This window comes from Heloderma suspectum, chromosome 6 (assembly GCF_057233095.1).
Source record: "Heloderma suspectum isolate Gila_16-S chromosome 6, 16-S_ref, whole genome shotgun sequence".
NCBI lineage: Eukaryota > Metazoa > Chordata > Lepidosauria > Squamata > Helodermatidae > Heloderma > Heloderma suspectum.
The window spans coordinates 126,193,113-126,220,962 of NC_139463.1; the positions used below are offsets into that span (position 1 = coordinate 126,193,113).

General features: G+C 47.6%; 1 protein-coding gene across 1 annotated transcript in view; it reads right to left on the reverse strand.

The window, feature by feature from the left end:
* Positions 1-3,133: 3,133 nt before the first annotated feature.
* Positions 3,134-27,850, reverse strand: part of GUCY2D (guanylate cyclase 2D, retinal) — a 51,246-nt gene continuing 26,529 nt past the window's right edge. Inside the window, exons 8-20 of the mRNA XM_084806663.1 lie at positions 18,455-18,535; positions 16,824-17,000; positions 15,416-15,572; positions 14,660-14,809; positions 13,177-13,325; positions 12,912-13,075; positions 9,926-10,118; positions 9,320-9,494; positions 9,013-9,111; positions 7,381-7,475; positions 6,442-6,527; positions 6,190-6,314; positions 3,134-5,340 (exon numbers count right to left, since the gene is read on the reverse strand). Of these exons, the coding sequence (XP_084662789.1) occupies positions 6,230-6,314; positions 6,442-6,527; positions 7,381-7,475; positions 9,013-9,111; positions 9,320-9,494; positions 9,926-10,118; positions 12,912-13,075; positions 13,177-13,325; positions 14,660-14,809; positions 15,416-15,572; positions 16,824-17,000; positions 18,455-18,535 (1,611 nt within the window). The 3' untranslated portion in view covers positions 3,134-5,340; positions 6,190-6,229. The remainder of the gene's footprint in view (positions 5,341-6,189; positions 6,315-6,441; positions 6,528-7,380; positions 7,476-9,012; positions 9,112-9,319; positions 9,495-9,925; positions 10,119-12,911; positions 13,076-13,176; positions 13,326-14,659; positions 14,810-15,415; positions 15,573-16,823; positions 17,001-18,454; positions 18,536-27,850) is intronic.

The window sequence follows — 27,850 nt, forward strand, 5'->3', positions numbered from 1 at the left end:
CATGGCAGGCATGGAGGAACTCAACGGGCTCACTGCTGAACTCTTCAGTGCCTGTTGAATTTCTACCTGTCACACAGCTGTTAGAGGCATAGGAGCCTTTCCAAAAAAGAAAGGTGGCAACTTTATTTCCCTAGGCTTCTCCTTTTCCTTTTGTGCCCACACCAGCTTTCCTTCTTCTGCTGCTCCTTGTGGCTAGACCAGGGGTAGGCAGACTTCAGGCTCGCAGGATCGACTTTGGGTTTTATTGTTTTTTTAATTAGAACCCCAAGATTCACCAACTGGATCCCACTGCAGAAGACATTCACTTAGAATTAAAGAGTCCTGAGCCCAGTTTGGGGGGAATTGTGGAGGAAAAGGGCTGGCTTACCTTACTGCAGATGTGATCCCCTAAACAATTTTTATTTTTTAAACACTTTTTTTAAAAGCCTTGCCACCGCTCTTAGTGGCACTACACTTCTCTGCAGCCTCTTGGCCACATTTCACAGGCCAGGGAATGTCCCAGGAAGTGATGCTACATGATGACATAGTGTCATTCCAAGGGGCATTCATGGGTTAAAAAAAAAAAAAAAGATGGCCACACCCACGAGCAGCCGATGGCAGCAGCCATGGCTTTTACCCAAGCATGCCCCTGGGATCGATGCTACAACACAGTATAAAAATGTAATAAACAATAGTGGCATTCCCATGGGCATTCTGGCCTAGATAATACAGCCAAGAAGTTGCGGAGAGCCACACTATTGTGTCAGAAGCTTTTTGTGGACTTTTGTGGAATCTGAAGTGCCTTGCAGGACTTTTTGCCATTTTTATAAAAAGTGGATGTTCCTAGGGGTGCACGAAAGCCACTTACCTGGTCTCGCAGCTTGCTTCGCGGTGGGGGGGGAGGCGCTTCGCTGCTCCCCCTGAAGTTCAGGCCGGGGAGGGAGGCTTCCTGCCTCGCCCAGCCGAAATTCAGGCCAGGGGGGAGGCTTCCCGCCTCACCCGGCTGAAATTCAGGCCGGGGAGGAGGCGCCTTGCCTCACCCGGCCGCAAAATAAAAAGTTAAAAAAAAAAAAGCCCCCGTGATAGGCTACGTGACGATTTACGTAGCCTATCATGGCTAGATCTGCAAAGTCAGCCGTGATAGGCTACGTTAATCGTCATGTAGCCTATCACGGGTGACTTAAAAAAAAAAAAGCGCGTACGCAAATGGCAGCCCCCATAGGGAGCCGCCATTCGCGTTCCTTATTTGGTCGCTGTAGTCTACGTAAATCTTTACTTAGACTACAGTGACCAAATAAGGAACGCAAATGGTGGCTCCCTATGGGGGCCGCCATTAGCCGTACGCGCTTTTTTTTTTTTTTTTAAGTCACCCGTGATAGGCTATGTGACGATTTACGTAGCCTATCACGGCTGACTTTGCAAATCTAGCCGTGATAGGCTGCGTTAATCGTCATGTAGCCTATCACGGGAGCGTTTTTTTTTTTACTTTTATTGGAATGGCGGCGGCGGCAGCCGGTCAAAAGACCGGCTGCCGCCCCCGCCCCTGACGAAGACCTGCCAAACTGCCGCCAGGACCCGCCGCCGGAAGGGACATTCGGGAAAGGTAAGTCCCATCCCGGGGAGGGGCGGGGGGCGGGGGGCGGAGAATTTCTCCCCGAAACTACTTCGGGGGGCTGAATACGTTGGCACTCAGCCCCCCGAAGTTTCAGGGAGAAATTCTCCCCCATCCCTAGGTGTTCCCTCCTAAATTAGTGAGGTGACATTTCTAAATTATTGGTGTGTAACTTACATCAGAATTTCATTTGGAAGGATGTGGGTGGTTCATTTCCACACCTACCTGGCAGCCATGTCTTCTGATTCCATACATGAGCTTCTGGTGCTGTCTTACACCAAGTCGGACCACTGGCCTGTTTGACCTTGTATCATTTGCTCTGACTACTGGCATCTCTCCAGTGCCTCTGGCCAGAGTCTTTCTGAGCCCTGCTGCCCAAGATCTTGCAGATGTCAGGGACTGAACCTGGCACTTTTTGCACACAAAACAGGTACTCTACCACTGAGCAGCAGCCCCTCTGAGGGCCAAAGTAGATGTGACATTAAATGCATCAGTATTTACCTGTGCATGCTTCCCCTTCATACATGATTCTTGGATTTGCCAACCAAGATCTGTGCTCTTGTAGTCATTCTGCCAGTTTATTTCATATTCCTTGGCAAGTGTCCAGTCATGCATCTGTTCTACCCAAACCCCCTTTTGGGAACCGTGGCTACATTTATTAAGTGATGAAGGGAAACCACATAGCATATTCCTCCCCCAGCAGTTTCAGGGACTCCCACAACTAGAGGCATGGATGTTGGTAAGAGGGTGTTGCCCCTCACAAAACTTCCTTTAGGGATGCCTTGTTCCCAGGGAGTGCTTGAATTATTGTGTGTGTGTGTGTGTGGGGGGGGTTGAATAAAGAGCCTTTAATGGAATCCTCCAAGCCCCACATTTGGGCTCCCTCTAGTTCTAGCCAAACCACGGTCTCCACATAGCCTTCTAAAAAGTTGCTGAGGCAGGGGGCTTGTCTCAAAAGGGGAGGGAGAAAGGCCTCTTCTGGGGACCCTGTAATTCAAACACTGTCCTTCAACTCTAATTTGGGGTCATGAAGGAATTCCAAGGGAAAGGTTGCAACTCAATTTGTTCCTTGTCGTACTATGGCAGGGATAGAGTTGCCAACTGAAGGTGTCTTGCCCAAGGGCCCTCCAAGACCTGGAGCTGACAATGCCCACTGGCTTCAGGTGCCCAAACAACAGCTGCAAAGGAATCTGTCGGTGCTGTCACAGTGGTGGCATGCACTTCTGGCATGCACAGGGCTAATCCAAGATATCGGGGGGGGTCCTTAATGGCTGCCCTGCACAACCTGGGGGATGTGCCATCAGATCTCTTGTGGTGCTGAGGGTGGTACGAATCTTGGGCCAGCTGCTCCACAAGCCCAGAAAGGACTCTAACATGCACACCTCCCAGACTGTGCAGAGTGCTTCACTTCATCAGCACCCCTAATAAAATTCCCCTCCCAAAGTGACCACCTTCCCATAGCCCAGAGTTCAGGTGGTACTTAAGCTCCAAACTCAATAGAAGCCCTGCTTGGTCAGAAAGGACACTCAACACACACACCGCAGAGTCTCTAGCCTGGTCCTTTAATTACACAGTCACAAGCAGTTGTTTATGGACCAGCGGCAAAGGGCCTCACGGGATCCCCATACAGTACAGAGTATAAGATCGACGCAGCCCAGCAATGTCACAATGATGCACATATATATACACGCACATTTGCCCCTCCCCTATCCCGTTCCTACCCAGAGGTGCTACGGCTGCCTTGCCTTCCTTCCCGAAGGTCTGCAAAAACAGCATTGCAACATATATATGTATGTATGTAAATAAAATAGCCTGATGCTGTTAATAATAAAGAAAAAGTACAATTTGTACACAGTCTATGAAAATGATAGACAAATTCCGATGGCAGTCAATCTATGCCCAACGGGGGAAATAGTGGGTGATTACCACTGTCTGCCCCTTTAAGGAAAATATTTTTGTCTGGTGACAAATAGCAACCATCCTGTTAAAGAAATTTACACTTATATACATATGTCTTAATTAAATGTGCCATGCCATCTCAGCTCTGTAGAAGAACCACCTGGTATGTCTTTTAATTATTTTAATTATTTATGTTAACTGCAGATAAATGTTGGACAAGTGTTTTATTGTACATATTTAGCAAACTTTTGAAATTCAGACCAAAGATAGATCAGTGCCAACCATCTCTTTGAAAGCATTAGTTGAACCTGAAGACTCAAGTTAGCCAGATTTATCAAGCACTATTTGAAGAGAATATCAATACAGCTCATTATAGCCCGTACCTTTTAAAAGATTCACTCCAAACACACTTATCCAAACAGTAGATAGTACACATATTTTAAGAAAATAGTTTTTGTCATCTGTAGAAATAAATTAACCAGGTATAATAGGCTTTTATATTTATAGACAGACCTTGGTGACCTCAACCCATCCCAAAACCTCCCCGAGATGCTTCCCCATCTGCAAAATATCCAGAAGTCTACATCCTCACCTGTACCTCCACTTTGAATATAAAATGGGGTCACAGAGAGGACTGCTGTTTTGTCTGGGAGATTCAGGGCCTCTGTCGAGAGAGCTCAGGGGCATGCCCCCTCTCTTCCTGCTTCTCCACCCTAAAATGTCCCAAAGCAGCTTTTTGGTGGTGGAGTTTTAAAAGGCATTGGACTCATGGGTTTGGAATGGATAGTTAGCCCCTTAAGAAGGAAGCCAACTTTTTGTCAGCCATACAAATATTTCCATGAGGCAACACTGCCATCTAGTGGTTAGCCATATGAGCTGAATTCTTAAAGGGGTGCTCGAAAGGTCATTAAGCGGTCTAGACATGGGGCCATTATGCACTATTCCATTCATATCCTTCTCAGCCCTCAAGTTTAATCTCCATGTGGAATCTGTCCCTGTTCTCCAAAAAGAGAAGGAGCAGTAGATGTGTCCTGCTCTGAGACTCAACCATGTGCAGGTTTCCCCTAGAATCAAATTCTCTCCATTAGGCCATTCCCATGTCTGCGGACACAGATGCTTCCATGTGGGACAGACCCAGAGGCTGCTCCTGCTGGCACCAGCTAGATCATCACTGCTGATGGCATAATTTCATTTAGTCAGCTCCTCACTGTCCCCCATGGGGATCACGGCCTTCAGGCATTGTCCATGTGCCACAAAAACAATGGCAGAATCACCACTGGACTTCCCTGAAGAAAGCCACTTTGAGATACCGGATTAGATCTCCTCCTACATCTTAGCAATATTATCGTCTAAGCACTGATCCTTGTGCGAAGAGAGCAAAGTCTCTGATGAGAGAGGAGCATCAACAGCCATTCTTAGGTTGGCCAAAGTCCCATCATGCACTTGGCTCTTTAGAGAAGAGGCAAGGGCATTACAAAGGGCAAATTCCAGGTTGGCCAACATCCCAGTATGCACCTGGCCACTTTTCTTTTTGGTTGGCGAATGAATAACAAATCTTAGGTTGGATGAAGTTCCATCATGCACCAGAACCAACAAGAGTAGAAGAGGAAGATACTGTATATAGTGGGGCGGGGGGCGGTGTGGACAGGGAAGGATGTGTCCATTTTGATTGATGCAAGATGGCTGCAGACTAAAGAAGCTGTGAGCTTCTCAAGCTCAAACTGCTGATTCATCCTCCTTTCGCCGGGTCGCTCCTGCCTCCGTGCCTCCCATGTATGCGAAAGGCCTCATCAAAGTTGGTCAGAAAGCGCCAGCCAGGTACAGGCCACAGATCTCGGTTGCCGTTTGAGCTGTTTAAACAGTAGCAATGATTGACTGACTGATTACATTTCTCATCTGCCCAATAACCAAAGTTCTCTAGGCAAATTACAAATGGATTACAAACAAAGTTTGCTCGTATCAAAGGCTTGTCATTCCTCAGGCCTCTCCACCTTAGTTTGGGATGCCCTAGGAGAGCCTTCCCCAACCTGCTACCCTTCAGATGTGCTGGACCACAACTCCCATCTTCCCAGCCAATGGCCATGGTGGCTGGAAATGATGGGAATTGCAGTCCAACACATCTGGAGGGCACCAGGTTGGGGAAGGATGCTTTCAGCCGTATCTCTACGACCTGAAGCACTGAGTGGTCCTTAGGAAGTCGTATTATAAACTATCTCATGCTACGTAAAGCATAAGGAAGCCCAGATGTTTCCATGGGGCTTTGAACCCAAAATTAGGCGGAGCAAAAGGAAAGTGTTTGTTTAAGCTACATGTAAAACCCTCCATGATTTGGAGGACTGGGGAAGATGGAAGCCGCAATCATCCTTCTTCCACATCCCTGAAGGAAGGGCTTGTGGAATAATAGGTTTTATTTAATGGGAAGGAGCTCCAAATTAACCCCACCTCTTGTTGGCAGGGATAAGAGATGCAGCCAACACACTTAGGAACATCAAAAGCTGCCTCATGCTGAGTCAGACCATCGGCCCATCTAGCCCAGTATTGTCAACACTGACTGGCAGCGGCTCTCCGAGATTTTACTCAAGATTCTTTCCCAGCCCCTCTTCCTGGAGATGTAGGGGATCGAACCTGGGACCTTCCGCATGCACAGCAGGGGCTCTACCAGTGAACGACAGTCCCTCGCTCCCCCATCCCAGCCTCACCTCCGTCATAGCCGCCTCGCCTTACACGGCTACGCTCTGGCTATATCATCCCTGGACGTGCTTTCTGTAGTTTCTTCTTCCGGTCTTCAGGAATCTCATCCAGGCTTATACCGTGGCTGCTTGCACTGGAAGCAAAGAGAGGAAATTGGAGAGGCATGAGGAAGGTCTTGCTCCCAATCACCCAGCACCCCCTACTCGCTGCTGTCTCCCCATTCCGCTCCAAACGGGGTGTTCTGGTCCCAGTCCTCTTACCCTGGCTGCAGGTCAGGGGGCGTGGGGATGGGCTTGTTGAAGCCCTGACAGCCTGTGAGCCAATATGTGTCTTCAATGCCTTTTCCCTGCCGAGAAAAGAAAGAGGTGCTGACAGGGGCGGCGGGGTGACGTTTCCCATGGACATGATCACGTTTCCCATGGACATGAATAGCAGCCACCCAGAAGGCTCCCCTGCAGGTGACAGCCGAGGCTCTGCTGACTTCATCCATGTTTCTGAAGTGCACACTGAGCTCTGGGCACACACCAGGCCTGCCCTGTTTTTCCATCATCGGGGACGTGCATGTGAATGGGGCATGTGAATCTGAGCCCTGCCAGCATTGGGGTCATGCTCAGCACCGTCTGGGTGAAACTTTGGACAGAGATAGAAGAGAGAACTGTAGAGTCTGGGAAGTTGAAAGGAGCCCCCCACCTCATACTGGTGGGGCTTGGGACCACAGTACCTAATGGAGTGCCTCTCCCGACACAAACCTACTCGTATACTACACTCAACATCTAAGGCCCTCCTCTGGCTGCCTACACTGAGGGAAGCTTGGAAGACAGCAACAAGGGAGAGGGCCTTCTCAGTGGTGGCCCCCAAATTATGGAATGATCTCCCCGACGAGGCCCGCCTGGCACTAACATTGTTATCTTTTCGGCACCAGGTTAAGACCTTTCTCTTCTCCCAGGCGTTCGGCAGCATATGATAAGTTTTAATCCATCCTGGAATGTCTTATGGTTATGGTTGTTTGATTCTGAGATTGTTTGAAGTTGTTTTAGATATATGTTTCTTTTGTGTAGATTGTCTGTTTATGTGTTTTATGTAAATGGTTTTTAATCTCTGTATATTGCATTTTTGATTTTTTGATTTTTGTAAACCGCCCAGAAAGCTTAGGCTATGGGGCGGTATAGAAATGTAAATAATAATAATAATAATAATACCTTGAGCTCCGTTTTGCCCCGGAGATCCAGCTGGTAGCCCTCTTTGAGTGAATGCAGGATCTCCACTGTGCGCATGTTGACATGGATTCGATAAGCTGCAGAGGCCACAGAAGGGGAGGGTGAGATGGGGGCACCTCAGAGATGGAGATGCACAGTTTGCAACAGTGAAGGACCAGTCCACGTTGGTTGGGGGCTCCAATACCAAAACTGGTGGTAACAGGGAGGGAGAGAATCCATAGGATATGATGGCCTACAGCTCTTGGCTGAAAAACATGCTGTGATGTAGCGGCTAGAGCCGAGATGCGGACCCTCTTTCAGTCAAAGGGATGAACTCAATTTCGAGAAGCTCTTGGGGTAGTATCCAATTTTAATCCTCTGCAGAATAGACCCATTGAAATGAATGAGACAAGTTAGTCAAGACTTACTTGTACCATTTATTTCAATAGATCTACTCTACATAGGAGTAACATTGGATGCTACCCTTGGGGGCCACATTCCAGTGGTGAGTGGGGACAAACATACCAGCATATTTTAGCTTCAAGATCTTCCTGCCAGTCACTCAGCCTTCAGAGAGGCATTTCAGCCTTTTGGGATGGGGAAAATCCTGCACAAAAGCCAGGAAACCACAAGCAATCAGGGAAAAGCAGTCAGTGCCAGGGGGATCCTGGAGGGCCAGATGGGGACCCCCAGAGGGCTAGATTTGGCCCCCAGGCCTGGGGTTCTGCTCCCCTGGACTAGAGTGTTGGGTTTGGATGTGGGAAACATGCTGAGCCAGGTTTTCATCAGGTGGCCTTCTTGGGGAGGTCACCATTTGTAGCCTAACCCACTGCACTGGATTGTGGTGAGGATTAAGGGAACGCTTTGCATGCTGCCCCACAGAATCACAGAATCATAGAATAGTAGGCTTGGAAGGGGCCTACAAGACCATCGAGTCCAACCCCCTGCTCAACGCAGGAATCCAGGTCAAACCATCCCTGACAGATGGCTGTCCAGCTTCATCTTGAATGAGAACCCCAACTGAATCCCTTAGGAGGGAGACAGAGATATAAACGTGGGGGGAATGTGATAAAATGGCCAAAATCCAAATTAATTTCTGGGTTCTGATCGTTAGGCCGGTAAGTGCCTGGTCCACAGTGCAAGCAGGCTTGTTGGCTAAAAGCCATTTCAACTTTCTACCTGCCATGTTGCCACCAGCTCTACCTGGGCCCTCCCTAGGGATGTCAAAGAACTCCACAACAGATTCAAATGAGTTCGGATCTCTATGAATCCAACCTGCAGATTCCACAGACGACTGGCTTTTCCCAAGTCCCATGGATTTCGCAGTGTGGACCATTTTTTTTACTTGGGGTGGGCGGGAATTCGCACTTAATGTGCCATTGCACTAGTGGAACGAAATTCTTGTGCATCCCTAAAATAAGTCTGATCCCAACAATGAGCAGAAGATGAAACGAAAGATGGCTGACAAACCGCAGAACACAGTCGGAACACGTTCAAGAAAATCCACCACGCCACTAACACTGCCCTCCCCAGCGGCTTCCCCAAGTGGCTGGCCAAGTTCCGTCTCGTTTGAGGCAAACTGTGTTCCGCCCGCCAAACGTGGACGCCCCCCCAGTCAGGGCCAGGGCTACTCACGCAGGCCTGTGGACTCCATCCGTGAGGCAGTGTTGACCGTGTCCCCAAAGAGGCAATACCGTGGCATCGTTAGCCCCACCACGCCAGCCACACAAGGCCCTGCCAGGGAAAAAGGCCGCATTCATTCTTATTCCCAGGAACGCTCCCTTGAGCCTAAGCAGCTCTTCCCACCACCCCTTTCCTCTGCCCTGCTGTGCCTTCTGCCCTGAAGGAGGGCCGGGCAATGGCCAAGAGGGCCATGTGGGCCAGGTGTGTCTGAAGGCCTGGAGCACTGCCCTGCAGCAGCTGAGCCTTCGCACCGACCTACCTGAGTGCAGGCCGATGCGGATCCGTACAGGCACGTCTGGCATGTGGCGCATCCTGAAGGTGCCGACAGCGCTGAGGATATCCAGCGCCATATTGGCGATCTCACCCGCGTGCCGGTTCCCGTTGCGCTTGGGCAGTCCCGAAGCGACCATGTAGGCATCTCCGATGGTCTCCACCTGCCATCCAAAACAGCAGCTGTCAAGGCCGACTGGGTGTCTTCGAAGGGGAAAAGTCAGCTGGAGTTGGGAGCCCAACACCAGAAGGGAGGTAGGAGGCTAGCAGAGGAGCGGGCTCCCAAGTTGCCAGAGGACCAAGGAGGCCCGGGAGTTGGGCCCAGGAGAACGGCCCCCTCCTTTTGGACATCTGCAGGAAACGACATTGGAGGTTCCCCTGGGGACCTAGCTCTCTTGTCCTCCATGGCAAAGTTCATCAGATAGCTCAAAAGCAAGGTCCAGCCACTTTGCTGACAGTAAAATCCTTGCTTGGTAACCCCGAGCATCCGTGTCATCCTGTTGCTTTCCCTTGCATCGCTGCCTCCCCTGAGCCCCTCCCTTCCTCTGTCTTCTGCCCACAGTATAGATGGCCAACAGGGCTGATTTGTCTCCACCTTATAGACATCATGGGAGCCAATGATGGCGTCAAAGAGGGTGTACAGGTCGTTGAGAAGGTCGACCACCTCAATGGGCTCACTCATGGCCGAGATGGTGGTGAAGCCCACAATGTCACTGAAGTACAAGGTCACCTCTTCAAAGTATTCTGGCTCTACCGGTGCTCCCGTCTTCAGGGCCTCAGCCACGGAACTGAAGGGATTACACAGAGAAATGTCAGGCTTAGGTGTGCAGAATCCTGCTCAGCTCAGAAATGACTGAAGCTTTCACAATGCTGTGTTCTTGTATGGTACCTCCATAGGAGCTGAAATACCATGGAAGAAACCTCCAAATCCGTGTGGTCAACAGAAACGGCTCAGATTTCACAGATAAATGAAATGTCATGACATTGTGAAATTAGTAACCCTTCTTTTTTACCGAACATTTCAAAAATAAATTGAAATAATTTTCTCTGGCTGGTAAATGTTGGAGGCACTAAAATGTTAAACATTAACTGTGCATATCAATGATTTCTATTCCATCACCACCCCAGCTATAACTTCTAAATCCCACAGCATCTGTAACTTAAATTAAAAAAAAATTCTGGGAAAATACAAATGCAACAAATTTTGCGATTTAGGGCAGGGAAGAATTTGCTTGAGATTCCCCCTGCCCCCTTTCATTTCCGTGATATGCCACTTTGACCAGATGTGTTGGGTTTAGATGTGTGGAAGGGCCAAGTTCAAAAGAACATACCAAGGTCCATCTAGTCCAACTTTCTGTTCACACAGCAGCCAACCAGCTGTCGACCAGGAACCCACAAGCAGGGCATGAGCACAACAGCACCCTCCCACCCATGTTCCCCAGCAACTGGAGTACATAGGCTCACTGCCTCTGGTACTGGAGGCAGCACATAGCCATCAGGACTAGTAGCCATTGATAGCCTTTTCCTCCAGGAATTTGTCTAACCCCTTTGAAAGCCATCCAAATTGGTGGCCATCATTACATCTTGTGGTAACAAATTCTACAGTTTGACTCTGTGCTATGTGAAGAATCCTTCCTTTTATCTGTCCTGAATGTCCCACCATTTAGCTTCATGGGATGACCCTGGGTTCTAGTATTAGGAGAGAGGGAGAAAAATGTCTCCCTATCCACTTTCTTCCCATCAGGCATCACTTTGTACACCTCTATCATGTCTTCCCTTACCCTCCTTTTTTTCCAAGCTGAACAATCCCAGCAGTCATAACCTTCTCTCATAGGGAGATGCTCCAGCCCCTTGATCATTTTAATTGCCCTTTTCTGCACCTTTTCCAGCTCTACAATATTTTTTTTTAGGTGTGGTGACCAGAACTGGACACAGTATTCCAAGTGTGGTTGCACCGTAGATTGGTATAGGGGCAACATGATATTGGCAGTTTTATTCTCAATTCCTTTTCTAATTATGCCTAACATGGAGTTTGCCTTTTTTATAGCAGCCACACACTGGGTTGATGTCTTCACGGAGGTGTCCACCAAGTTCTGTTTCCTGGTTGGTCACCGCTAGCTCAGATCCTGGAGAGGGTTCAGAGGAGGGCAACAAAGATGATCAGGGGACTGGAAACAAAGCCCTATGAAGAGAGACTGAAAGAACTGGGCATGTTTTGCCTGGAGAAGAGAAGACTGAGGGGAGATAGGATAGAGCTCTTCAAGTACTTGAAAGGCTGTCACAGAGAGGAAGGCCAGGATCTCTTCTCGATCATCCCAGAGTGCAGGACACGGAATAATGGGCTCAAGTGACAGGAAGCCAGATTCCGGCTGAACATCAGGAAAAACTTCCTGACTGTTAGAGCAATACGACAATGGAACCCATTCCCTAGGGAGGCGGTGGGCTCTCCCACACTGGAGGCCTTTAAGACGAGGTTGGACAGCCATCTGTCAGGGATGCTCTGACTTGGATTCCTGTATTGAGCAGGGGGTTGGACTCGATGGCCTTGTAGGCCCCTTCCAACCCTACTATTCTATGATTCTGTGATTCTCAACACATTGTTGGAAGTGACTGGCCACAATATGGCTCAGACCTGGGCTATCTGTTACATTTTACCCAGTGAAAAGAGACCGGCACTGAGTCAGAACCTGAATGCTCTCTCCCTTCAAGCAAAAGAAATCTGTAGGACAACTCACAGGGAAGGGAGAGCCACCACCTGGGCTTTTTTCTTCTATTGTTATCTCTCTCACACCACTAAACTTCCCTGATCCTCCCCTCCCAACTGACAAGGAAGATTAGCCACTAAAGATGAAGAGAGATGAGCAAAAGGAGTAAGCCCAGCCAGCAGCTCCTCCTTACTGCCAATAGGACTGCAAACGCCTCTGGTTTCCCTTGCTTGAAGTGAGGGAACCTTAAGGCTTCTGCACAGGTAGAGGCAGGGTGTGGACACTATCATGTGTATCCCAACCTAAGTTGCTTCACAAAGCTGTTGTAAAGATAAAATTAGAAGAGAATTGAAAAGCACTTACTGAACAGTGCCTGTAGATATAATCAACAATATTTAAGAACAGTTTCTCTAGAACAGGTATCCAGGGTTCAACCCAAGCCTAGCAATCCCCACAACTGATGGTAATCAAATACATTAATAACAGTAAAGCAATAAACAGACATACAATTAATGAAGACATAATCCCTGTTAATAAGCATCACATAGTTGAGTCACAGCAAAGCAGAGGCAAAACCATCTTGGTAGGGAACCTCCCCCTTCTCTCACCCTCATGTGATTCTTTGCATGGTGAATCACTCCTTAAAACTGGGGGTGCTGCTGTTTTCACCCACTGAAACCCTCCATGCCCAGTTCAGGTGGAGCCAAGGGCCTCCTAGGTTTTTTCTTAATACCCATGCAATCAAACATCAGAAGGGGCTACCAAAAGCCGGCGAGTGCACTCCCCTCATTCCTGTGACTGTGAAGGACAATCAGCCATCAGGACCTACTTCCCAGACTCCCCACTTAAGCTCCCCTGCCACTCCCACAGACTCACGGGGGCAGCATCTGTGTTAGCAACTTGTCTGTCTTCTGCTTCTCAACCTCCAACTCTTCCGTTCGCTCCCGGATCAAGTCCTCCAAATTGCTGGAATACTGCTCCAACATGCGTAGCATGGAGTCAATGATGTTTGTCTTCCGACCTTTGTTGATGCTCTTAAACTACAGGAGAGGGGCAGAAAGAGCATTAGAGGAAGACGTCCTCCCCTCTGGGATCCTGATGTCCAGCTCCCAGGTACCATTCCTAAGGCCCGCTCACTCACCTGGTCAAAAATCTGATCGATGTTTGGCCTCCTTTCAGGCTGTTCACTCCAGCACTGTTTCATCAGCTGAATACACTCCATCGGAGCTTGATCTACAGAAACGGAGGGCCGGCACAGTGGTGGTGGCTTCTCCACTTTCTTGATTATCTCTGTTGGACAAGCACAACATTCAGGGTTGGCCCAAGACATGTTGCTGCCTGCGTGGAGCAGTAAATAATGCCTCTTACCTACCCATGTCAAGAGGCATAGTACCCAAAGCAAGGCAAGCTATTTTGGCACATGAGGCAGAAAATCCCATAAGCACCTCTCCCCATCCTTGGCAGTAAAAATACAGCGGTAAATAATTAAATAACTAACCATTTGCCTTTTCTGACACCCAAAATCTGTCACCTGAGACAGCTGCCTCACTCTGCCTAATAGTAGGGCTGGCCCAGACAAAGTCTCAGTTCTGTTTGGACCCCTCTCCACCCAGCTCTGTACTGTTCACTCTGCTGTCACTCAGCAAACTTTATCATTGCCTTGTTTCACATATCACCCAATGCAAAAAGCATCACTCATCCTAAGAGTTCTGGATAGCCAAGCCCTCCGCAACATCCATCCGCGGTGTACAATTAAGGCCAATCCTGGTCAAGGAAGAGGAGCAACAAGTGACAAAGCCCAGTCGAAATCCACGCCTGCGTCTTCAACTCCCACCATGTTTCAGTCCCAGTCGAGCCAACCCAGGGAGTTAACTCACTTGCCGCCAAAGCAACCCCAAAGAAGCCTGATCAGCTCCCTAATCAGCCCAACCTTCCGGTATTCAGGCCCACTCCAGCCTGACTCAACGCGACTATATCGTCAAGGGAAATGACATATGTTCTAACACAGTTTTGGTCAAAGGCCACAGATGTGTCTTGTAGACAGCTTTACTCGAGGTCTGTGTATGGTTGAGGGTTGGACACAAGGCTGACTCAGGCCCTCTTCTCACAATTGTGTCCATTTGGCATGGTTACCATCCCTTTGAAAACTGCCCCCTGTGTGAGATGTGGAATATATCACATCAGCCTTTAGGAGGCTTCCCTCACGCGGCAAAATGTTTGACATGGAAAACTGATGCAGACATGCCACATTACGTGGGGAGGGCCACAGTTCAGTTGTAGGACACATGCTTTGCTTGCAGAACATCCCAAGTTCAGTCCCCCTGAAACTCCAGGGAGGGCAGGCAAAGACTCCTGTTTGAGGCCCTGCAAAGCGGCTTCTAGTCAGCGCACATAATACTGGGCGAGGCGGTCTCATGGAATAAGGCAGCTTCTGATGTGCGTGTTGGGTTGGGTTTCCCACATCCTAGAATGTGTTAAATGGACTGCGAGTGAACATTCTACTGTTCATGCCCCAGGCCGTCTTCCCAGTCAAGGTGGGAAAGGAGAAAAGGGGTGTAAAGGTAGAGAGCCTGTGAAAGGAAGCCGGTGTGCATCGCCACCATTCATTCCTGCCCTCGACATACCTTCGGGGCTCATATCCAGCATGCAGTAGGGGGCAGCGCGGCAGATGACTTCCTGCATAATTATGGAGATGCTGTAGATATCTCCCCGGAAGGTGCCTTTTCGTTCCAGCACTGGATCCCGCAACAGCTCTGGTGCCGTCCAGAACCGGTCTGGAAGGGGAAATGCCAAACAAAAATCCAGCAGCTTCCTCCATCCCACACCCCTCCCTTTAACTCCTCAAGTGGCACCACTGATCGCTCTCCTTGGTCTGGATTCCTTGTCCTGTGACAAGACCTAAACAGGAGCAGGATGGGCTGAATTTAAGCGCAGGGATGGGGTCGTTCATGTTTTGCTCTTATTCAACCATGGGCAACATACCCTTATTTCCTTCTGCAACATGGCTGTGATCAGCCTTCTTCATATCGCTACCCCCAGGAACATTCTGCATCACCCAAGAAAGATGCAGGTGCAATCAAAGAGATTGTCTCTTACATTGTCTATAGTTCTGGTACAACTTTTGTCTACACTGTCTACATTCCAGCAACTACATTGGCTGTCTGTGGCCAGATTTGGCCAGCAGGCTGTTTGTTGCTGATCCATATTGGATGACTTCGTCTTCATGGAAAAGCAGCACCATCCAGTAGGCAAATGCAGCATTACCTAACAATTCCCATCAGAAGCAGCTATGGAACTTTCCGATCTACCACTGACAGCCACTTGTCTCAGACGTTTTATTTGACCCTCTCTCTTCCCAGTTCCCAGCTTTCCCTACTAACCCTCGGGCTTCAGTGGTTCTCGTGGGATCTTCTGGGCCTCTAGCAGTTCATTGTAGCCATGATCTGTGACCTTGAGGACAAAGCGGCCATCAACCACACAATTCCGAGACTTCAACCGCCCATGTGGAAATTCATGATGGTGCAGATATTTCATCCCCTGGAGAGGAAAATTGAGGATCAGGGTCTTCTCACAGCCCCACTTTCTTCCTCTGACCTCCCATCCACCTGCCATGACCATACCACCCCTTCTTCTGCCTCTGCCTCTTGGGCATGGCCTAAGCCAACCCAGATGTTTTAACAAATAGACATTTGTGGACAACAGATCTTGCTGTAATCAAATGTCCAGCCTGCTGGATTGTGTAAGTGGAACAACCTATAAAATGGTGGAGGCTGGTGGCTCCAATGTCAGTGGGTGGTGGATCCGCTCCAGGTTTCGGTCAGAACCAGTCAAAACTCTAAAGGAGCTTTGCACCTTAGATAGATCCTGTACAGTTCTGACTGGAACCCAGAGCAGATTCACCACCCCACTGACATTGGAGCCACTAGCCTCTACTGATGAGATACTTACAATTTGACAAGGCAGTCAGCTGGTCTTTCCATTTTTTTCTTAACATTAAAGAAAGGCAAGCTGCTTTTAAAATCTCTGAGGGATGGCAGCCATCTTTTTTCGGTACAGTGTCATCATGTAGCAACTTTCCTGGTACCATTCCTAGGAGATGTTCAAAGTAACCAGCAGCTGCTTCTGAGTGTGGCGGCTTGCATTTCATTAACATAAAAAAAAAAGATGGAAAGACCACCTGGCCACCTTGTAAAATTGTAAGTGCCCCCCTCCAGCAAAAGTTGTCCAAATATCCACCTCCCTCTCCTTCTCTTCGGGTGGGTTTTTGTCCTTCTGATAATTCAACCCAAAGACCAAGAAATTCTTCAGAACTAGACATTCGGTTCAGACCTAAAGATGAATACTCTTCACTGAAGAAGGATCTTTCTAGGAGCCCTCCCCACTCAATATCACATCACCTCATGTCTCCATAGCAAATATTCATGGAGGACAGATCTACGAATCGTTATACGGGACTTCCAGGTTGAGATACTTACTGTGTCAGTTGTGCTACTGAATGCCAGCAACTGGCTACCACTGTCAGGAGAGGTGTCAAGCCCAGCTTGTAGGCTTGCCAGAGACATCTGGCTGGCCACAGCAGGGAGAAGAATCCTGGACTAGACGGACCTCTAGCCTGGTCCAGCAGAACTGCTAAGTGTCTTCTCTTCCTTTGTGTTCCCATCAGAGGTGCTCTGCTCCTCTCCCAACATGAGTAAATCACCTTGATCCCAACCTGACATTAGTCCCCACCCCACCCCCAGATCCCCAAAACAATCACTACATCCTTCTCCCCCCCCCCGCCCCCAGCACCTTAATAAGGTCCAGCAGCAATGATGACTTGAACATCCAATCCAACTTCATATCCCCATTGCTGATAAGATCTTCAAGGCTCCCACGTGTGCAGTGCTCAGAGACAATGGCAAAGATTCCGCAGTCGTGGAAGAACCCCAGGAAAAGGTTCACGTTTTCATGGCGCAGATCCCGGAGCTGAAGACAAGGCAAAGCAACGGGAATGGGGGGATGAGGGCAGAAAGGATCCAGACAAGTGGCTGCTGTTGGAGGATGCTCCAGCAGAGGGCGCTGTGCTTGGTCCTAGTGGCTGTCTTCACGAGCAATTTGGTGCAAAGTTAGAGCGGTCTGAGCTCATTCATGACAGATGGCATCATCAGAAATCCGCTGCCAACCAGCCGCTTCCCTCTTGAAAAGCTGCATTTTCTGAAACTCCTTTTACTCCAACTTTTTTTTACTGAAAGCGGCTCCCTGGAGATTTTGCCACAGTGTGCCATGTCCCCCCTCCCCCGCATTAAATCCTCTGTGACCTGGCAGTGAGTTGGTCAAGGGGGTGGGACACCCCATTCTCTCTTGTTTCCCCAATGGAACTAGTTGTTCCCATTGAGAAAAAAACCAGGAGCGCAACAGCGACCCCTCACATTACAGCAGTAGTGGGGATACTCATTCACCTTAGGTAGCCCACTTTTATTCTTTAATGTATCCCTCGTTTCTGTGAATGTTTACTCCGAAGTAAGATTAAATCTTGCTCTCCTGCAGTGAATCTTTAACACATCTCCATGCATTCGGAGCCATGGTATTTTGCTAAAGCATTAAAGGGTTAAAGAATAACTTCGGTAACTTGCCCTAAAGTGTGCTTTTGCTTTTCAGATGCTCTCTTAAATTGCTATTGCTATGCTGTGCTTCATTGATGTTCTGTAGTTTCTCTGATGTAAAGTCGTTTCTCTGTTGTTATGTAAAGTCCCTTCTCTGCTTAATCACAGTAACTATCTTTCAGGTTTAAGGGAGCATCTCATTGCAAGCAGAGAGAAGGAGAAAGGGGGGTTGGAAGGAATAACTCCATGGCAGAGTGCTGGAATTGGGCAAAATTGGGGGGCTGGGCTGTTCTCAGGGGGAGCCTTCAGATGCTGCACTCAAGAATCAGGGATTTTGGCTTCTCAAGGCAAAAGTGCACACATTGGGGAAAAGGGGGGAGATAATGTAGTATCAGGAGGGAGCTTTCAGAATTGTGAATTAATTGCTCTCCATTCATAATAATGTAGTGGCAGGGGGGAGCCTGGACAGGGGTGGGAAACAAGCCTCTCTCATTGGTTGAGCAGCCCCTGCCAGGTTGATGACATTCAGTTCTACTCCCCCCACTCCACCTGGAAGTAAGTTCCTTTCAAGCATTGTGTGACCTGTAAAAAATGGATTTTAAAGGTACAGTACACGCTGCTTATCTTGCTTCATGTGTCCCTGACAGACCAAGGCTGACTCCATGAAAATCCAGGTAATACTCCAACGCACTTCTCATTCCGTTGTTGTGAAGATTCCCCCCACACACCCCAACCCAGTGGCAAGTTTGGTATTGGAGAGGAGTTACTACTACTCCACTCCGGGAGCAGTACTGATACCCACTGGCCTCTGAATGCAATGACAGAGACAGAGCTCACCTTGCAAAAAGCTGTTTTGGTGGCAGGTTTGATTTCAATGTGCTTTTCTCCTGGGAATTTCTTCAGCCATACCCAGTCACCCTAGGAAGAATGACAAAGGAGGGCATAAATGATTACCCACTATCCTCTAAGATAAAGCGTAAGAAACAAGGAAACAAGATACACACACACACACCCTGCCCACACCCTGAGAGATTGACACAAAGAAGGAAAGGGGGTAAAGCTGATTTTTAAAAAGAAGCAAAAGGACTTGAAAGTGAAGCAGGAAATTAACAACATGAAACTCCAGAGGCCAGAAACGGACCAGACCAAATTGGCAAAGCAGAGCTGGCAGGAAGTTCTTAACCCACAAGAGGAAAGCAGGAAGGCTGGGGGACGTGCAACCTATGCGAAAAAGGGAAGAAGCTTTCTTATGGTCTCAAAGCTTTCATAGCTTGGGACCAGGGTACCTGAAGGACCACCTCTCTCCATATGTACCTATCCAGACTTTAAGGTATTCTTCAGAGGTCATTCTCCAAGTGCTCAAACTGAGGTGTGTGTGGGGGGGGGGGGGCAGATAGCTAGAGGAAGCAGGATGCTTTCAAGAATGGTGTCAAGCCTACAGAATGCCCACCCCTGGCACCTATTCTGGCATTATTCTTAGCCCTGGAGAAGACTTTTTCATTTTCCCAAGCTTTTTAGGGTGCAATCCTATACTGGTGTTATGCTGGCTGGGGGGCTCTAAGATTTGGCAGAAGTCCTGCTCTACCGGCAGAATGCTAGAGATGCCGATGCCTTGACCAAACTTCCCCAAGATGCCAGCCAGACGCTGTGCTGGTGGAGCCATTCTGCCAGCAAAGCTATGCTGGTGAAACAGCTGGAATGGGAACAGGAATGGAAAGTCGTGGGTGGGATGTGGGCGGCATGGGGGAGGAGCATATATCCAACACCCCTTCGATCCACAACCATGCCCCCGTCAATGGCAGAAATTGACACCAACCCCGGACCTGGCACAAAGAATGTCCATCCCAAGGGGGGGGGGGGCGGATAAGAAATGGCCGCCTGCCCACATCTCCATGTGCCCATTGCAGGGGGCATAGTGCCATCATGGCCACAACCTCAGAGCTGCCGGCACAGGCTGCCTGCCTCCATTTTTTAGCGGTGTGGGGGCATCTATGTCCTGGAATTGTTAGCAGTGGTACTGTTGCCAAGTCACTGGGGGCTCCACAGGTGTTTTATTATTTATGTATTTACAGCATTTGTATACTGCTCCACACCTAAACAGATCCGTTCTACTGTGTTTCCCATATCTGCCATGGACTGAGCACATATTGGATACAGCAGCCGTGTGGCATGGCAGCAGCATCTCTCCAGTCCTGGCATGATGGGAACGAGCAGGAGAGCCTATCTGTCTTAGCTGTAATCTGTTTTTCTACTTTCCTCCAACTTTTGTTTTTCTGCTTGATTTATACTTTTATTGTATAATTGGCTTCTGGGCCCAATTCAAAGTGCTGGTTTTAACCTTCAAAGCCCTAAAGAGCTTGGGATGAGATTACCTGTAAGAGTGCTTTCTTCCATATGTACCTACCTGAATTTTAAAATCCCCTTCAGAGGTCCTGGTATGACTGCCCCTGCCAAATGACGTGAGGCCGGTGACCACCAGGGAGAGGGGTAGTGACACCCCATTATGGAATAGCTTCCCCAGAGAGGTTCACCAGGCAACCATCTTTATGGTCTTTTCAGCATCAGCTGAAGACCTTTTGATTCATCCTGGCCTTTTAAATAACCTGCATTTTACAGTCTGGGCCTCTCAGTACTAACATCTGCATTTTCGTTGTGACGTCGTCTTTTAATCTCTATAATTTATTATTGTTTTTATTGTTTTATGTTGTATTTTAATATTGTATTTTTAACTACTTTGTGAGGTGACTTGCGTTATGGGGTGATTTTTATAAATGTAATAAATCCATTTTAAAAAATTATAGTTACTGTATTCCAAATGGTTTTATTTCTTGTCATGAGCTACCCTGAGAACTTTGTTATAGGGTTGCCTATTGATACTATAAATAAGTAAGTCCTACAGCACCAGAACATGGTAACTGATGTGCCATCTTTATAAGCTGGACCCAATCGAGTAGATGCCCTCTCAGGAATTCTGCCTCCCACCCTTTTTCTGCTCTCGCTCCCGCCTTGCACATCCATCTCCAAGTGACAGGTAGAGTTCCTGAAGTCCCAGCTTTCTAGACAGGTAACCTGGCCATATGGTGGGGAGGCAGGGGTGGGGCGCTAAAAAAGAAAAAAAAGCATTACAATCCCACCACATGGGATGGTGCAGTGGACTGTTTTGAGACATGGGAGACCCAGGGGCTGTCTACATCAGTTCCGAGTGACAGCAGTTTGAGGTCCTTTGCAACACATGTCATTGTTGCCAATCTGCTGCCAGCCAGCAGCTTTCATCTTGAAAAGCAGCATTCTCAGAAAGGCCTTTTACTCCTTTTTTAAAATTATTTTTTTTAGTTAAAGCGTCTCCAGGGCAGTTCCATTGCAATGTGCCCCGTTCCTCCACATTAAATCCTGGGCATACATCTGTGACCTGGCTATGCTCTGGAAGTGATATGGTCAAGGGGTGGGGCTGCCCCTTCCCCCCCTTCCCCCATTTTTCCCTGTTGGCACTACTGTCCCCAGGAACAGTAACTAGAGTAACTACCCTGGCTTTCTGACTCATCAAAGCACTAAAGCGCTCTTTCGAGCCTTCAGAATCACTCTGTACTTCCTTTGCACCAGTGGGAGTAACTAGCCTCCATTTCCCAGCCCGTTACCATTGAGAGCCATGATTCTCTGATGCTTACATTACTTTGGCACTTCTCTGATGCTTGCATAATGCACTGCCTGCGCTTTCCTTTAGTGTTTTATCACAGTAGCAATCTGCCATGGTATCGGGACCACGGGAGGCCGTCATTGCCAGCAGAGAAGCCAGTCATTGCCAGCAGGGAGAAGTAGCCAGAAAAGGAGAAAGGGGGGGTGAGATGTAACTCCCTGACTGGAATGGGGTGAAATTGCGCTGGTGGGGTGCTCTCAAGGGGAGCCTTCAGATGTTGTACTGGAGAATTGGGGATTTCATCTTCTTCATGGAAAAGTACGCACATTTGGAAAAAGGGAGTGGGAGCCTTAATTTCCCAGCTGCTTGATGGAATGGGGCAAAATTGCACTGGTGGGGTGCTCCCAGGGGGAGTCTTCAGATGCTTTACTGGAGAACTGGGGATTTTAGTTTCTTCAGTGCAAAGTGCACATAACACTTCAGAATTGTGAAGTAGTTGTTATTATTATTATTATTATTATTATTATTATATTATTATTATTATATTTATTTATATCCCACCTTTTTCCCAATACTGAGACTCAAGGCGGCCTTACAACGTTAAAACTGCTACAATTAAAACCTATAAATAGAAATATAAATATAACTGTATAAAAGTTAAAAATATAATTAAATCATCAATATTAAAATTATAAAGATATTAAAACATTAAAAGACAACCAGAACAATAAAAATGGTATCCATACGTCGCATTTTCCCAGGTCCAGACTAGTTATCCCCAAAGGCCTGCTGAAACAAAAAGGGTTTTGCATGCCTGCGAAAACATATCAAGGAGGGTGCCACTCTTGCCTCCCTGGGAAGGGAGTTCCAGAGCCTTGGGGCAGCCACCGAGAAGGCCCTCTCCTGCGTTCCCACCAGGCATGCCTGCGATGATGGCGGGATGGTGAGAAGGGCTTCCTCTGACGATCTCAGGGCACGAGTAGACTCATAGGGGAGAATACAGTCTTTCAGATAACCTTTCCCATTCATAACAACATAGTAGTAGGGGGGAGCCTAGACAAGGGTGGGACACAAGCCTCTCTCGTTGGTTGAGCAGCACCTGCTGGGTTGATGACATTCAGTTCTACTCCCCTAGACCCAACCTGGAACTATGCTGATTTCAAGCGCTGTGCGACCTGTGAAAAGCAGGGTTTTAGGTACAGTATACTCCGCTTTTCTTGCTTTGTGTGTCCCTGATGGACCAAAGCCATTTCTGTGAAAATGCGGATAATACCTGAAGCACTTTTCCCTTCCATTGTCATGTAGATGGTCCCCCAGATTCCGATCTCTCCTTATTCAGCCCCAGAGTCAATTTGGCTGTGGCAACGTCACAGTCTCTAAGCCCAGCCTCCATCACAGGATGGGAGGGGAGAGGGGTTGCAAACCCACCCTTGGAGGAGGGGATCAGGTGAAAAAGTATAGCCCAGACACCATGCTAATCAGTGATCAAGTTTGCAATCTACTATATTTGCATGAATCAGCCAATGAAAACACACAGTAGCACCTCTTCCTCTCTCTCCCCCTGCCTCTTTCTTTAGTTTTTTTCCCTCCTCAATGGGAGAGGTGGTACCCTGTGAAGAAACTGAGGTGAAACTGAGGTAAAAAATTAACAGTTATGTTTTATTTCAGTGACTGAAGCGGTTAATAGTACAAGAGGGAAAAAAATGTATGTCTTTTAAGGGAGGCTTGAGCCGGAGGAGGGATACGTTGTAGATGTGGTGTGCTGGTGAAATGTAGTTATTGCTACTCGGTTGAGAAGGGAATGTGAGGTGAGATTTCTGTCTTATATATGGGAAGGTAGGATCGAAACTGGACCCATCTGATTGGAGAAAAGCTGAAGGTGCCTGTTGGTCCTGTGATGGAATGTTAGCCACACCAAAGCTAACTGGCTGGAGAGTTCGGACTGGAGCTCTTGAGAAACCTCTGAGGGGAGCTTGCCTTGTGAGAGTCTGTCCGGAGAGGCTGGGGAGCCTGAGGAAGGTATCAGCCAGAAGAGCAGCCACAAGATGGGAAAGCCAGTTTGAGACCGCATGAGGCAGAAGCCAAAAGAGGTCCAAAAGTGAGGAGAGGAAGGCTCCTGGAGCAGCCTTTGGAGGAACGAGCTGACCCCTGGGTGTCAGCGCATGGCTGTGGTCTGAAAACAAAGTAGCTGTTGGACCAAACTGAAGACTTGGGGAAGCCTGGTGAAAAGCCCTAACGATTCCTGTCTATAGTCAAACCCTACCAGAGGGAAGACTGATTTTCTAGACCTGTGAGAATCTTGATAGGGGTCTTGATAGCGGAATTGGCTTAAGTTTGGTTAGGGTTAGGAATTGGGGCTTCTAACTCCTAGCCCTACTTTTGAAGTACTAACATAGAAATCTTGTTCTTAAAGCAATAGCATTCGTAAATAATAAGCTTTCTTGTTCTATTCCTTTTTAATAAAATATTATTTATCTTTGGTTATTATACCTTCACCTCTGATCTATTTGCCTCATGCCTAATGACCAGCTACCTTAGAAATCAGGGGTATATTAAATAAAGGTAAAGTTTTATGGTAGCAGTGGAAGTGAAGGGAGCAATTGCCCAGTGGTGAGGGGTGATTCTCCACAATTGGTGGCTACAGCAGTAGGAATGCCCCAGTGAGAAGCAGCATTTCTCCACATCTGTGTGAGGTGGGTGGCAGGCTAATTCTTTAGTCTAATGAAGTATCTCATGCCTTCAAACAGGAATGACCAGAGAAGGCACCTCGTGATGCTCTGAAGCTGAGAAGATCTTGGTGTGGCCAGTACCTGGATGGGAAACCATCTGGGAGCTCCTACCCCAACCCCACGCATATGAGTCCTTTTGAAAAAGGAAACAATATACATATACACTGGAGTCAAACTCAGAGGCATCTTCTCTTCCCCCTGTTACACACCAACACACACACACACACACACACACACACACACAGGGAAAGCACTCAAGGAAGCCCTGGTTCTTGGCTACCTCATCAGTCCCGCAATCCATTCCTTGGGGAGCACCTGGTCTACTCTATGAACAATGTCTAGGGAGACACTTGAGCATGGAGCCTGTGCATTTAGCACACCAGCCCCTTCCCTCCCCTTGCTCACCCCAGGGGACAAAGAAAGGGAGGTAAGAGACACAGCACTTCTAAGGTTGCTATGGCATATGTTTTGGTGTTCATTAAATTGCCTACTCTCAACCCCTCAGAGTACAAAAGATTTACCAAGCCAACAGGCATGCCGATATATTTAGTTTCCCACCACCACACCTTTAAGCCCAGGAGGAAAGAAATCAGAACTGAATTCCATCTGGAGTGACAGCCAAGGGCGATCATCTTCCTGAGGTAATTTTCTCTCTCTGGAGCTACAACCTGTGGCCCTCCGGATGGACTACAGTCCCCAGTGGCCATGCTGGCTGAGGATGATGGGGGTTGTAGTCCAATACATCTGGAGGGCCCCAGGCTGGGAAGGCTGCTCTAGGGTCTTCCAATGTTCAATAATATTCTTGCCCTGAGCAGGGGGATGGAGTTGATGGCCTACATGGCTCCTTCCAACTCTACGATTCTTTGATTTATCAGAATTTTAGTTGCAAATTCTTTCCGCTTTTTAAAAAAAAACACACCTCTACAGTACTCTGAGTAGACTGTGAAGAAATCCTAAGCAAACCTCAAAAATCACACTCGATGGGTGTACAGCTTTACAAGAACCCATTACATTGCTGCAATGAGGCATGCAGCAAGTTTGCTTTAAAAAGGAAGGGGGAGCGTTTTGAGGGACCTGGGCAACCAGAAGCCATCCTGCAAAGTCAGAAACAAAGAAAGAAACTGCTTGTTTAGGGCCAAATGATTCAAGATCTCTGTGTATCCACACATCTTACCCATTGATTTATTTTGTGGAGATGCAGGTGGTCTGATTTTTACATCACAAGGGATATGTGGAAGAGCTGAAACCTCTCCTCCCCCCTCTCTTACTTGTCTGCAATCCCTCCCTTCAGGCATTTTCCTCAGCCCAGCTCACTTCCAGTATCAGACCTGGGTGGAGAAGGAATTTGGGTAATGGACCACAGGGAGGTAAGACAGGGATGGAGGAGGGTTAGCTCCCATCACCCATATACTCCTTTTTTTGTTGAAATGAAACCTGTCTTTGATGATGAAAGAGGAAAGGCAGTATAACAGCTAAAGTGAGGGACTTTGCAAAAAGTTTGCCCATATAAGCATAAGAAACGTCCTAGAAAGCTTACTACATGTTTTTGTCAGCTAGATCAAGAAGGTCATCTTGCACAAAATGGTTTTCCTACAGGGATATCAGTCTTGTGCAGGAAAACCTAGCACACATTATGTCAGGAGCACACAGGTGTCTATGCCAGAAGTGATACTTGTGTAGAAAAAAAAACCTTTTGTATGAAACAGAGACCATTGTAACTGCTGTCTTTCATAAGTGAGGGCAGGGGGTTGCCAAGCTGATGCAATGGGCTGCAGCCCACAGCAGCTCATTGTGCCACAACGTGTGGTTTACTTTCGCAGGTGCTACTGGTCTCTGTTATTCAGACTAAGAAAGTAAGATGTTGATAGCCTTGTCAGGATAAGACAGACAATAGAAAGGTTCTTATACATCATCATCTCCATAGAAAGCTGCTTATACACCATCATCTCTTACCCATCAAGAAGCTAAAGCAGTCGGAAGCCCTGATAGGCTGCCTTGTGCATTTCAGCTCTGAGCCAGGGGAGTGTTTACCAGAGGAAATTCCATTCTGCCCAAGCTTAGCATCCCTAAACCATAGGCTGCCTTGTGCATTTCAGCTCTGAGCCAGGGAAGTGTTTACCAGAGGAAATTCCATTCTGCCCAAGCTTAGCATCCCTAAACCACAGAAGAGATGTCAGCTTCGATTTAAAATGGGAGACAGAAAACACGTTCAGATTGGTCATTTGCTGGGGAAAGTTTTCTTGGGATGATTGCATGATGAGTGCTTGATTTGTAAAAGAAAGATACAGTGGCTTAAATCCACCTAAAGGAGTTGTTTTAGTCATATGCAAATTTATGTATATTTAACCATTTAATTTATTGATTCAAATACATTTGATTAACCAACTAAGATTTCTTCAACTGGGGAAATAGCACTAATAAGAATGCACTCATTTACACAGATCGTAGGGAAGAATTGTGACTTTGGCATGTACTCTTGAGTCTCCCCAAAACACAGACATAAAAGGCAGGGTAGACAAAAAGGGCTCCCAGGTCAGAAGATATGTGTTTAGGTGGGCTTAAGCCCCAGTACCTCTGTTTTTATAAATTAGGGTGCAATCCTATGCAAGTTTAGACAGAAAAAAGTCCTACAACTCCCAGCATTCCCCAGCTGGCTGGGGAATGCTGGGAGTTGTAGGACTTTTTTCTGTCTAAGCTTGCATAGGATTGCACCCTTAAGCACTCATTCTACAATCATCCACAAAAGACTTTTCTAGCAAGTGACCAATCCAAACCTGTTCTGTGCCTCCCATTTTAAATCCTGGCTGACATCTCCTATACAGTGGAGGGATTGTGGCCTGGAAGTAGGAAAAGGAAAACTACAAGTGCCATAGCCATTTTTTTCCTTCTTTCATTTTGAGAGGAGCAAAAAACAAACAAAACCCCTAATACAGCAAAATGCATGAGAGCTAAAAAGGTCAAGTGAAGGAGAAGCATGAGATCCTTTGGGGAGGAGGAGGGAGAAGAAACCAAAACGAAAGACAGAATGTAGTAGCCATATCGGGGGTCAGACTAAATAGCCTCATGTTCTTGCTGAGCTATTGTTTAGCAAAATAAGAAATGTAGAAGTTTCCTGACTTGTCAGCAAGGCTAAGGTTAAGTCAAATTGCATATCACATTCCTGTTCTTCGCTTATCGTGTCCTATGACCCATTTCCTGTATCATAAACAACTGAGCTAACTGAAAAACTGCAAGAGAAGGGGCGGGGGAGAAATTCGTCTGTGTGTAACTATATCTATAAAAGCAATGTGTTAATGTGCCTCGGGGCTTTTGGCTCTTTGGAAGTGATTCCAGCCATAAAGCCCGCGCGTTAATAAAGAGAAACTCTTTTTTAGAAAGAATGAACTGAACTATCAAAACCCATTTAGCCAAGCTGTGTCAAGAAACCAAGCAGAAATGGACAGAAATGTTGCCCTTAGCTCTGTTCAGAATCCGATGTACCCCCCACAAAACTACTGGTTTGTCCCCATTTGAACTGATGTACGGTAGGCCTCCTCAAATTTTGGTCAGATTAAAAGGAAACCTACAAGAACTAGCGAACGTTAGCTTAAGACAAGAGGTCCAGGCGCTGGGCAAAGTTCTTCAAGCCCAGCGTCACTTTGTCTTAGAAAATAAGCCCCCAATTCCCATTACAGAGATTCATCCTTTCCAACCAGGAGATGAAGTATGGGTCAAAGAGTGGAAAAATGACCCTTTGACTCCCAGATGGAGAGGACCAAAAACTGTTATACTTTCCACCCCCACAGCTATGAAAGTAGCTGGAGTTAAATCCTGGATACAGAGAACACGAGTCAAGAGAGCGAGGGGGGGGGAGTGGACTGTGAACAGAAA